The sequence below is a fragment of the Mugil cephalus genome, chromosome 6 (genome assembly GCF_022458985.1).
Source record: "Mugil cephalus isolate CIBA_MC_2020 chromosome 6, CIBA_Mcephalus_1.1, whole genome shotgun sequence".
Lineage (NCBI taxonomy): Eukaryota > Metazoa > Chordata > Actinopteri > Mugiliformes > Mugilidae > Mugil > Mugil cephalus.
Genome location: NC_061775.1, coordinates 12,689,321 through 12,702,096, shown reverse-complemented (window position 1 = coordinate 12,702,096; position 12,776 = coordinate 12,689,321). Strand labels below are relative to the sequence as shown.

At 44.2% G+C, this 12,776-nt stretch overlaps 1 protein-coding gene across 2 annotated transcripts; it reads right to left on the bottom strand.

Moving 5' to 3' along the window:
* Positions 1 to 1,471: 1,471 nt before the first annotated feature.
* On the bottom strand, positions 1,472 to 12,166 carry lmo4b (LIM domain only 4b). Of its 2 annotated transcripts, none has more exons than XM_047587806.1 (5): positions 10,488 to 11,190; positions 9,947 to 10,187; positions 5,431 to 5,527; positions 4,727 to 4,882; positions 1,472 to 2,474 (listed from the first exon to the last, which is right to left on the bottom strand). In XM_047587806.1, exons 2-5 carry the CDS (start codon positions 10,180 to 10,182, stop codon positions 2,466 to 2,468), a joined length of 498 nt encoding a protein of 165 aa, XP_047443762.1. In that variant the 5' UTR covers positions 10,183 to 10,187; positions 10,488 to 11,190; the 3' UTR covers positions 1,472 to 2,465. The 2 variants fall into 2 exon arrangements, with proteins under 2 accessions (XP_047443762.1, XP_047443761.1); XM_047587805.1 differs by lacking the exon at positions 10,488 to 11,190 and adding an exon at positions 11,679 to 12,166 and having other exon boundaries at positions 2,176 to 2,474.
* Positions 12,167 to 12,776: the final 610 nt, after the last annotated feature.

The following is a 12,776-nucleotide window of genomic DNA, read 5'->3' as shown; positions in this document are numbered from 1 at the left end:
CTGTGCTAGTGCTGTTAGTGAGTTTTTTGGCAAAGCTGGGGGCCGGTTGTGAACGATGAAAATGAGCTTCTCCGAGTGTCAGCTGTGAGCCTGTTCCTGTTTTCATCTTGAATATGGGACAATATGTCCTTTCTCTTTCTAAGCTACGGCAGTGCGCTGAGAGAGGCGTCTCTCTTTGACATTGGAGCGGAGCAGGGACTCCAGGCATCGGGGCAGCACTGCTGGTCCGACGTCGGCGGCGGAGGTGAAGGCTGAAGCTTCTGTAGCGTAGTGACAGTCGGGAGGGTTGAGCCGGTCATTAAGAGCGGTGTAGTGGTGAGAGATTCTGTTATTTTACAGACCCCGCTCTCTTCTTCTTCTCCGGTGTCGGCGGTTGCTGCTTCTAGCACTAGATAACTCCTTGAACTCTGCACTTTGTTCTTAAGATCTTTTATTGAACTGCTTCGAATAGAGGAGCTGTTTTCACCCCTTCTCTTGAGCGCAGTTTGGAGTCTGATTTACTTTTGCCAAACGCTGTCACTGCATTCCCTTCACCTCAAAAAGAAGATGTCGTTGTGTCGCTGTAAAGCAGTGCTGAGCGAATGTGTACGGGTACACAAGTCTACCCATACAGGTTGCAGTGTAGATGCATCCCTATTTGTTACCTCGTACTGTTATTATCATACACAGTTAGTTGTCGTTTAAGTATTGTGCAAAATTCCAAGTACCAGCATCCTCAAAATAAACACGCCCCCGTGATAAATGCTCAAACTGTGAAGGTGAACCTGTTGATATCCGTGCTTGAACATTTCTAAATCACCATGTTTTGGCCTTTACTTCACAAGGCTGAGAACCGGTTTGCCTGAAATGATTCTTATCACCGAGAAATTCCCGTGGGTTTACCCTTTGGCCCCCCCTTTTTTTTCTCTCCCGCGTCCGTGCAGATTTTTTGCATCAAAGCCTCGTCCTGTACGGCGGCGGCCGCGGCGGCACTGCTGCGGCGTCGGCGGCGTGCTCGCTGGGGGCCGCGGTCCGCGCAGATAAGCGCATCAGCCATTACCGGGTCCCTCCTTCAGACCTATTAGGTCTTGCAAGGACTTCAAACACCAATTTGTTCTGCAAATAGCCCATTCAATTTGCGCCTGCCAAAGACAGACACCTCTCTCCCTCTCTGCAGTAATTGAATCTTCAAAGGGACATTTTCCTCCATTTCTGTCAGGTATTAGAGTGATGAATAGCAAACGGTCATCTGAAGAGAAAGAGAGAGGATACATGTTTATCCATTTTCAGTTAGACGCTCATCATGCGCCTTGATGACAGCGGCGCTGGATAGTGAACGGCAGCGCTGCAGGGTCTTCAGCGGGATTTACTGCGCCGGGGCGCACGGGTAACGCACGCGCATCAGGCTCTACCCAGGCACTCACAGCTACATGAGCCGTCTGCACGCTCAAGCAGACTAATTAGAACTGCCATACAATGAACTTAAGGAGACTTTCAAATCTTCAATATTTTTATTAATTAAATACACCATACTGGAGCAAATGTCTCGGAAAATATCACAAATAAATTTCTCTCTCATTCAGCATTTATATGTTGGTGATGATCTCTACATTACTGACTATGAGCAAATTTCTTCAGCTTGCCATGGGTTCCAAAGGGAGGAGCTGAGTGCGGAGGGGTCAGATGTACTGTAGCCACGCCTGGACAACGACATTTACATGCATACTGTACATACATGGTAGTTTTACAAATACACCAAGAGAGTGTTCATGATTTGTTTTTCCACAAAATGCCACAGAATTTTTTTTTTTTAAACCCCGTCTTTTTTATATATTTATATATATACCACCAGAAAGGAAAGAAAAAAAATAAAATAAACAAACAAACACATTCCCCTTTGACAACACGTAAAATATAGAAAGTGGAAACACCATGTTGCTGGGAAATGAGGATAGAAAAGGAAGAGAGGAAAAAAAAAAAAAAAATGAAACGGTCCCGGTTTTTCACCCCGAAACGTCTTTAAACAAATGTGCAGAGTTGGAAAAACCTGCATCTCTTAAACCTCATTAGTCTTTTTCATAACATCCGTTATTTCATTTTCTCTTCCCGAAGAGTCCCATCGGATTCTGATCAGTCTCTCCATCCTTCGCGCTCTCTCTCTCTCCTTTTTTTTTTTTTTTTTTTTTTTTTTTTTACATTTTTATCCCAAGGTCACAGAGTCCTCAGCATCCGTAGTCAGGTGCGGTAAGTGCAAGTATCCACCCATATTTGGGGAAAAGCCAAGGTTTGAAGGCTGAGCGTTGGGTATGGGTTGCAGAAATAAAAAGTCAGGTTACTGGTAAGATGGGTAGAGGATTCCTTTGGGGAAGAAGGGCCTGGGAGCACAGCTAAAAAAGGCCGGGGTGCTGCTGATCCACGCTGTCTCGGGTGACAATGAGTAAGGGCTAAAATGAAGGCACACATCCTGCTTCCTGCGCGGCTCCCGCCTAACACACCTGAACAGTGGGCGAAAAAAATAAATAAATAAATGAATAAATAAATGTAACAGTTAAAAAAAGAGAGCAGATATCTGGCCGTCATTAAGAGCATCAGTTCACAAAATGTCAGCAATGTTTCAACCCCCGATAAATCAACTTTCCACCAGCTCTGCTGTTTAATTTATTGATCAGCCAGGCTTTGAACACCATCTGGTGTCCCATTTACTTTGCATTAACTTAAAAGTGCATTCATGAAGCGATTCTCTTTGGTATAATTAGAACCGCGCTCGAACATAACTGCAGGAGGTGTTCAGTCCTGTGAAACAGAAAAATGCAGGGGAGGAAAGACAATTATCTGTCTGGGCTCCACCAGCATTCAACTTTTTCATCTTTCTTGTTTTTTTTTTTTTCTCTCTGATTCTGAGGGGCGATTTACTTTTCCCTTCATCCCTCAGATCACTAGGAGGGCTTCAGTCTATTAGTAATTGCAAACTCCTACTTGGGGGCTAATTAAAGTGACTGACGCTGGGAGGGTCTCACTCCCCTGGGTCAAAGCAGCTTTGTATGAGAGAGGTAATTTGTCTGTTCAGAACAAAGAGATTAGGAAGAAACTGGGAAGAAAAGCTTAATAAATGAGCATCAAATGTCTTACGCCATGATCGTGAACAACACCAATTATGTCACAGCCAAATCGCGCGTAATCAAAGCGACGGTCAGCAGATAACCCTGTGACGGCTTCATTTTCCTCCTCTGCTCAACCAGCTGCGCTTCTACATCCAGCCCTGATACGTCGGAGCCATATTGATTTGGAGGGCCGCTATCCTGCTCCGAGTCTGAGTTGTTAAGAGGCCGTACAAATTCTGCTCAAGCAAAAGAAATGTTGTGTGATAAAGCGCCCGAGCGGCAGAATAATTCTTCTCGTTTCGCTCGTAGGAGATAACCAAAGCATCAAGAGACTGTTCCCACTGAGTGATGTGTCTCTGTTTATTTAATAATTCTCTCTCTGCTATAATTAAAGCACCAGGGCCAATATTCAGATTGCATTTTAGCATCAATAATTCAGCAGTTTTCACTACAATTGATGTTAGCGCATAAATAAACAATGAGGCCTCATATTTACTACACCAGCCATGCTGCAAGAGACACTGGGGGTGGGAGTAAGGACTTAAACAGACATTTAAAATTAAGCTAGATAATGCAACGGCTTTCAATTTAAATGTGAGGAGCTCTAAGAGCTTCAAGAGTAGATTTGTAAAAGTGACAAGCCCTTAAAAGGCCGGTGACGTAAAGGGAGGAGGGGGAGGAGGAGGGGGGGGGGGTTAATGGAGTTGTACCTCTCCTCTACTCACAGAACCACTCAAGGTGAAATGCACGCTCCCAACAATATAATTCCTCTTTCAGTCAGACTCTGACACACTCCAAACACCTCCCATATCTCTCAGTGTGCTGTGTGTGCAGACAAGGTATCAATAAAGCTGCTTGTTGTGAGGCAAAAATGATTAGATCTCCTGCGGGCTGAACGAAGCTATCCTGAAGAATGAAGTTATCCTTCGTATATGATTAGGCCTTCTGTTTTGCTTTCACTGGAGGCATCAAGATCAAATCAGGGAAAGCCATGATGACAGCTTTCATGATATACTAGCTGCTGCCGCTCGCTGTCTCCGTTCACCCCTCAGGCCCCCTGGATACAGATTTTTTTTTTTTTTTTTTTGGCCTAGCCCAGGTGAACCCAGACATGTAGATGGCGTAGTCGCGTCCCGTTTTAAAAACTCTGTATTAATGAGCAACACGTGCCGTTTTTCAGCGCGTTTCGGACGCCCGGCTCGGGACGGCGAAATAAATTCGAGATTAGTCAAATACGTGTCCGCTGGTAACAAACGGAGTGTGAGGACAGCAGTGCTAAAAAGCATCATTTTTACATGTTTCCTGCTGACGGGTAATACAGATTTTCAGAGTGCGTGTCCTCCAACAAGAATGATGGAAAAATCCATTGGCTGTCTAAAAATAAAATTCATCTCTGCTCTGTTAGATTTAATATCTGCTGCATGCCTTGCAGTGAAGTCGAGTCTCCGACATCGATATAAACAGTGAAAAATGTTGGCGTGAAAATTACAGATGTTTTTCTTTTCCTGCTAATGACCCCGGCTGACTGATGACAAGCCTTTACCGACTTGTCCCGTACTGTGAACCCCTTTCACGTTTTTTTTTTTTTTTTTGAAATAAGAAGATAAAGGAGTGGGGAGCGCTCTCCGCCGCGCTGACGGCCTTACCTTCTGGTCGGGCAGTAGCGGGTTCGTCTGCAGTGAACTCAAATGGCCGTTCATGAGCGCTGTGGGTCTGTCGTGTTCGCAGAACAGGCTGCCATTGATGTAGTGGAACCGGTCCCCGGGGACCAGTCGGTTCCGGCAGGTGGAACATGTGAAACACTGTGGACAGGGAGAGAACCGATCACAACCAGACCTGCAGACCCGGGGCGGCACTCAGCCTCATTATGTAATAACATCTTGTAGCAGAAACACAAGTTATTGAACAGATGTAAGTGCTCTGTGCAACTGTGAGCTGGGGGTGTCGGACCATGAATCCCACATCCAAAAATATATTCATTTACTATCACAACACATGTAGAAAAGGACTCAAAGCAAACTTTTTGCTTTTAACAATATGATCTTTATTCTAAATACTTAACTTTTTGTTATATATAATAGTTTCTCATGTTCATGGCTGAGAATCTAACCCCCAAATTGATGCTAGCTAATAGATATTTGTGCTACTCTTCTAACTTTTTCAGCATTTCTTGACCAAAACTATTATATTAATGTGATTAATTAAAATCAATACAATTGTATTTATGCCCGTCAGATCCCTCTGCTACATCAGTCCAGAGCACACTGTACAACAAACAGATCGATGGCTTTAAGCTCAAAGACCAGCGTGATCCGGTGGAAAGTTCCTCAAGAGGGAACTTGAGTTTTACCTTGAGATGGTACACGTTGCCCTGTGCCCTCATCACGAGTTCGCTGGCTGGAATAGACTGACCACAGGCGCTGCAAGCTCCGCTGTTTCCAAATAATCTGTAAAAAAAAAAAGAAAAGAAAAAAAAAGATTGTTAGGAATTGGGAGGAAAGTTTGTTACTATGGAAGCGTTTTAAGCATCTGCATAGATTTAGCCTTGTGTAATGGACTGTGGCATTCACACTTTTGTCTGCCGAGTATGTGACTGAATGAAAGCGCTCGCTATTCCCCAGCTCCATTTCTAACTTGAAGGGACAGCGTACAGGAGAAGCAAAAGAAAATCATCACAGTATCAAAGGGAAAAATGAATCCTCCACTACCCAGCTCTCCACAAGCATCTTACACCGAAACTGCATATTACTTTTGCTGCACATTTTTTTTTTTGCAACCTAATAATAACCTGGAACATAAGCAATCAGGACCTAAGAGGATTTGATTGTACATCCAGGCGGAGACATAGTGCTTTTGCCATTAGGACTCCTGTGAATGCTCTGTCAGTGCCGTGTTTCCATTAGAAACCCCGTAGCTACTCGGGTTGATATATAATGTGCATGGGTTAACCTTTTCAATCATGGTGTCAACACTTTAGATTTGCTTCTGCTCATCTCTTTCGTCCCTAACCTTCTCTCTCTCCCTCTCTCTCCTTCCCTCTGCCTCTTGATAATGAAATGCTTGCTCCAGCTTCCCTTCTATCTTCCTTCTGAGTCCACAATTTAGATTACTTCATCTCGGTGAGCAGCAAACTGAATGAAATTTCGATTTGAGCAGAAAGTAATTTACTGGGATCTGGACCCATTTGTCATCATATCTCACCGGGTGTTTGCTCTATCACTGCACTTTTCCTAAGCAATCAAATAAGACCACGGCATGTGACATGCTCCGAAGAGAAGAGGGGAGAGGGATGGAGAGAGGGATGGAAAGAGAAAGGGATAGGAAGGAGTGGCTAACATTAGTGTGTGTGCGTCAGATTAAGTTGCTCGGATTAAAAAAATGAAACAAGGAAGAGCGTGACAACGGCGAGAAAGTCTCGCAGTTTCGCTCGCACATTCTTGAGGACAAATTTATGAAAAGTATTCAACAAACACACGGCGAGACGGAGAATAAATGCCTCTACCAGCCCAGCCATAACCCAAGCAGTTGTTAGATATACTGACAAACAAACAAGCCGGAGCTCTTTGCAAAGGGACACAGAAATGACAGCCCAGGCAGAAGCAAATTTTGTCTTGGCATCATTTGGAAAGGCTCCATCAAAACTCAATTTCAGAAACTAATTAACTGGAGACTGTTGTCACAACACTGCCAATTCTCTGCTCTCGCCGGGACAAACATGATAGTGGAAGTGAACATATATGCCTTGCTTTAAGTCTCCTGTGCTCATGTGATGCGTGCGGAGGAGCTAAACTGCACTTTTCCTGCAAGACATTTCTGCATTTCAAAGCCAGGCCCTTCAAAAAAAAAAAAAAAAATCCCAACTTTGCTCAAATTGAAAATATGTTCATGTTGAATATGATCCTCGAGGAGTTTCCGCTGTGTGAAAGCTTTCGGTGCTGAAACAAAGGCAACGGGACGTTTTCATTGCAGCCCCTTTTTTTTTTATATATATATATATTTCGAAGCAACGTGGTACTCGTAGCAGGTTAATTATTTTACCGGGGGACAGCTCTTGATAGTATTTGATTTAAGGACCCAGAGCCTTTAGGTGCTCAATTAAGTTGCTGTATCAGTTTGAACTTGGGCTCTAATGGCCTCTCCTGCCAGTGAACTACAGCGCCGAGGTGAAGTCGACACCCCAGGTCAGTATAATTAAGGCCAAGGGACTCTTTTAATTGCAATGACACATCTGGTTTCTGCTTTTGGTCTCTTAAAAAAAAAAAGATCAGTTGCTACGTTTGTGGGGGATGGCTTTATCGTGATTTATCTGTTGTCTTCCCCCTGTGGATCTGTCTTTGATTAAATTAAATAACAAACAAAAAAACACATTTGGAGCTGTCTGTTGTCTATATGGGCAATGACTATTGGATTTCATTTCAGCGCTGACTGCTGGGTGAAATATAGCATGGCTTGCTGCTAGGATGTCTGGTAAATGCAGACCTCATTCACTGAGGCCTTTGAGTAGGGTAAAATTACCCCACAACAATGATTTCTGCAACACAGTCCATTAAAAATGCCTCTCTACATCAGCAGCCAAAGCACCTTAAAAGCACTAGGCCATATTGATACTGAAGCGGAGCTTTGCATAATGGCAAGAGCTGCATTAGAGAAAAGGGTGGAGGGGATGGGGAGATTGCGAGGATGGTGGGAGGGTTCGCGTGGATCTGTGCCGTGCATGTGTTTTGGGAGGAGGGGGATGGGGAGGTGTGTGTGTGTGTGTGTGTGTGTAGGGGTGGAGGTTGGGTGGAGGCTGGGTGGTGGTGGTGGTGGGGGTGGTGGTGGTGGTGGTGGGGGATCAGCCAAATTACACTTGGTTAATTCAGAGTAACAGATCTGGCCCCAAGTGAATTGAAGGCCTTGAATTAATTCTGTTATGACAAATCAAGATAAACGTTTCCCCTAAATTGCATGCGATTTAATTAATTTCTGAGATCCCGTTTTTTTCCCTGGCCTAATAGTTCACATTCTCTTGTGCTGTCATAGTGCTTGAGTGGGCAGACTTCAAAGTGATATTAAATAACCAACTATTAGATTTACCTCACACATTCTATTGGAAAAGTGCCATTTAATTACCTAGGCTTATTCAATTAAGGGGACAGCATTCTCCCTGAATCCAGCAGCCACAAGTAAATTAATTCTCTCCTTTACCAGCAGCGCACAGACATAATATCACCTCTAGCTTAAAACAACACGATCCCCACAATAACTTTGGCTCCGGGCTAAAGCTTTGGGTGACCGCACATGGCAGAGAAAACAGAGAAGTACATTTTTTGATGTGAGTTTCCTCATTGACTGAGGCGTCATCAGTCAACGGCAGCATTCAACTCCCCATCAGTCACATGTGTGTAATCATATCAGCCGCATGAATAAAAAATTACACCCAAATATGCACGTTGTTTGAGCTGTTTAGAAGTCTGTTACAAAAAAAATGAGTCTGCCCCTTTAAGATGAAGGGGAGGGGGGGGAAAAACAGCGGCAAATGGCCTTCACAATAATCCCCCTTCTCTATCTGTCTTTCTCTCTTGCTCTCTCTCAAAAGCCAATTTGGTTAATTAAATGTTTTGTTTGCAGTGTGGCTCTCATTCATTTCGGACACGTCATTGGGAGCGGATACAAGCCAGGGACCAGATCTCATTAGATAAAACCCATCAGGACTAAAGGAAATGGAGGGGGACTATAATTAAAGCATTTAATTGTGTGGACTCACTGTCAGATGTTTTTTTCCCCGGCTCCTATCTTTATCTCCACAGAGATCTCATGGTTCCATAATATGCGTTTTAGCTCTTCCACCAAGCATGCTCTCATTACAAGTGGAAAGGTGTATCCACATTTCCCCCTTTCCAATTTTAATTACGTTATAGTCCCATTATGGATGAAGTACCCCATTGACTTCCCCATCCTTTTTATGAGGTGGGTGTGAGAGCGTACAGGCGCACTTTAGATTTTGAATCATCCGTGCAGATTTGATAGCACTGTTGTATGTTCGCTGTGGTGCGGCTCCATCTTTTCGAATGTGAGTGCAAAACAACGTGAATTCGCAACCGTTTTACATTAAAGAAACAGAAACATTCTATTTGACGACACATGGTCAGAAACGGCGAGTTAACAAGTTAAAATCTTGCACCTCTGGATGAGTCAAGGAAGCGGTTGAACTTTCAGTAAACTGTGACTTGTCTCGTCGCATCAGACTCCTCTACATTACCAGAGTGAGTGTCATCAGCGAGCTCTGGTTAGGTGTCTGGCACACCTACTAGAATATTCAAAAAGGCTCTCTTTGCTAATTAAATGGTGCTTTTCCATTATATGTATTAAAAAAAAAAAAACATAAGACAAAAAAGCCCTGTGTGCGATTACCAGCGCTAACGCGAGTCCAACAAGAGCAGTTTTGTGTCCTTCCATGTCTTTTGGCCATGAAAGAGGACAGACTCGCTTTTTTGCTCCGTCAACATGGCCCCATGTTTGGTGTCTTTCAGGGCAGGCCAGGGAGACCTGAACCAGTCTGCTTTAATGAGCACTGATGACATTACTACAATTAGAGACACATGTTCTGCAGAAACATACCAAACTATACCGATCATTGCATAACTACCAGAGATCCATCTGAATTTAGACCTGCTTTTAATTTGATATTATATTGATGCTTAACATAACGCAGAATGTATATAGGAAAAGTTATGTGGAAACACAATCTTCATAAAAATAAATCACACACTGTGTAAAATGAATAATCTAACACCAGTTACTTCAGATGCTGATAATAACTGTCAATGACAGTCTCCTAAACAGTGGTGCTAATCCACTTAACAGATACGAGGTCTTTTCCTCACCTGATATAGTCGTTTCTACAGAGGATCATGCCGCTTTTTGTGTAGCACGACGTGCCGATTTCACCCAGCTGGGCCTGGCAGCAGGAGCACTTGAGGCATCGGCTGTGCCAGTAGCTGTCCATGGTGTAAAGGAGGAAACGATCAGCGATTTTGCCCCCGCAGCCGGCACACCGCTTCCAGGACAGAGAACCTGTGCCCACCGGTGGTGGCTGGCTGCTGCCTCCAGGATTCACCATTGTCCCTAAAACACACACACAGAGGAGAGGATTTCAGGTTGTTCGTGTCACACCCAGGAGACTGCTGTTCATGTTTAGCCCGGTTAAATATTGTTTGTTACACGATCAGGTAAACCACACACAAGACAAATGTCATAATTGATCAATGATCAGATTAAAAAAAAATAAAAAAATCACTGGACTTGGACAGATCGCTGCATGTGCAGCTGCAGACCAACGTCCTACATCTGATATCGTTACGGGAGCAGTTCCGAATCCGGTTCTGCTTCGAGACACCTACGAGACATTTAGCGAATTAATCTGACCTTGATCTCGGTCTTATTGCTCCATTCGCCCTCCCGTAATGAATGTCTGTAAGCTGATGATACTGGGGGCTACAAGAACAATTACGCAGTGCTGGCCTTTTGTTGAGCTGTTTCTAAATAGCACAAAAGTTCACCACATAATTCTTCACTCTGTTGGAGTTTGAAAAGCTGCACAGAGATGGTGGTTATTACAAAACACAAAGGAATGTGTGCGCCTAGGCTGAAAGCAGAAATTGCTTCAAACTCACATGAGAGCCAGTTCGCCATGTGTTTACCAACACCTGATGCTCCTATTCCTTTGACCTGAGTAAGGAAGACTGCGAACCCGATGTCTGCTGCGTAGCCCTCATGTACCACAGGCCTCCGGTAATGATGTTAAGTGTTCTAATCTAATGAAATGCAGGCATTTGTTTCACCCACGAAATTAATGTGGGCTCTTTCAAATGTAATCCTCTCCAATTTGGTCGGGGAGACTTGCCTGGATAAAGCCAAATCTTTGTTGAAAGGCAGGTAGGCTAATTAGAGTTGGGAAGAAGGAGGGGGGGCACAGAGAAAAGCATTCAGTAAGCCCATTAGCGATGGCTCTTAGGGACAAACCACAGCGTACCTTAGTGCTGATTAAATCTAAAAGGAGATGAATCAAAAAGCCGACCTGAAAGTGACTCCCTGGATAAACAAGACGGGCCATCGTCAAGTTTCATTCAGAGAGGAGTTTCTCTCTTCTTTTTTTTTTTTTTTTTTTTTCGCTGAGGGATGGAGGGGACAGGAGGGGACGGGGGGTGGGGGGTGGCTTTTAACTTAAATGGGCTAACTCAAGTAATTACACGGGCAGGCAATTTGGGCGCAGAGACCAAGTCGTGGAAATAGAAGAGAGGGAGAGAAGAGGGAAAAACATATCCGGCAGCCATGCGCTAAAAGGTCCTGTAGGCTGGCGTTCTGCCCTTTAATGGAAAATAAAAGAAATGTGGCTACACATTTGCATTAGCAAATGCGTAAAAATGGGGATAAGGAGGAGGAGGAGGAGGAGGAGGAGAACGATGTCGGCTATGAAATTATCTGCGCTAACGTCCTTTAAAGATAAACTACATTCGACTGTGCTGCTTTCTGGTCTATCCTAGCGATAATTACCAATAATAATAAAAAATACATTATTGTCGCCATGCAGCAAAAAAAATATCAACAAACACCCACCTCGTTTGTCTCTTTTAAGTGTAATGGCTGTAAAAGTTGATGGCTTGGAGGCTCGATAGGAAAACAGGTAGGCTACAACAGTCCCAGAAAGTACAGGTAGAAAGCGGACGCACTAGAGCGCGCGGACGGCCTCCAGCTACGCGCGGCGGCGAAACCCTCGAGCTCGGCTACTCTCAGTGGCAACAAGCGGAGCAAATGGAGTTATCAGATAGTATTTCCTCTGGATGGTTCCCGTTTTACTGTTACTGCCGCTTTACTGCTGTTTTTTTCGCTGGAACAAAAGGAGTCCATCGCAAGGCGTAATTACAGATATACGAGCGCCGTAATTTCCTCAAAGCGGAGAAGTGCGTGTTTTCGGCAGAAGAGAGATGAGAGACGACGAGGCAGACGGGCAGGCTGCAGCTGACTGTCCTCCGCTCTGGTCTCTGGGTCCCGTTAGCTGCTGCTTGTGTTCTACATGTGTCGCTGACAGGAAGAAACCTCCAGTAAAAAAAAAAGAAAAGAAAAAAAGGAAAAAAAAACCTTCAGCCGCGTGACGAAGGCGTCGCCGCAGCCAATCCGCGCGCAGTCCATTTAGGAGGAATAACAATTCCAGCCAATCAGAGCGAGGCGAGATTGACTTGGACACGCAGACAGAGGAGCATGGAAACGGAGGTGAGATGGACCAAGAAGAGACACGGTGTCTAATGTGTAAACACGGGCAGGGACAGCTTTAAGAGACTTCAAAACACAAAAGAAAAGAAAAAACAGTTATAAAAGTCGAGTATTTCTGTGTGGACGCTATTTAATGAACCGCAATAAACATGTAACGTGCATTAATCTTGTTTAGTCGCCCGTCGCAAATTTTCATACAGAGAGGGATTGGCTTTAATAGCTGGGAATTACAATAATAGAGCCATGTCCGTGGCCGTTATGAATAGCTGCCTGTAAACTCGGAAGAAAAACGTTTTAAAACACAAGCTGCATGGCAACATCCACTAGGGTACATTCATCTCACGTCTGAGTTTAATTAGTTGACGTTCAATAACTACTTGGTTTACCGTGGGTGACTCCAACCTCTGGGATATATCAGGGCCTAATAGCTGCGTAGTGGCGCCA

Bases quoted from the DNA above. Each gene is read 5' to 3' on its own strand.
- lmo4b (XM_047587805.1), bottom strand. From the start codon at position 10,182: ATGGTGAATCCTGGAGGCAGCAGCCAGCCACCACCGGTGGGCACAGGT. The intron at 5,528-9,946 runs GTGAGGAAAAGA...TTTTTTTTACAG, and splicing joins TGTAGAAACGACTATATCAG to ATTATTTGGAAACAGCGGAG. The intron at 4,883-5,430 runs GTAAAACTCAAG...CCCTGTCCACAG, and splicing joins GCAACGTGTACCATCTCAAG to TGTTTCACATGTTCCACCTG.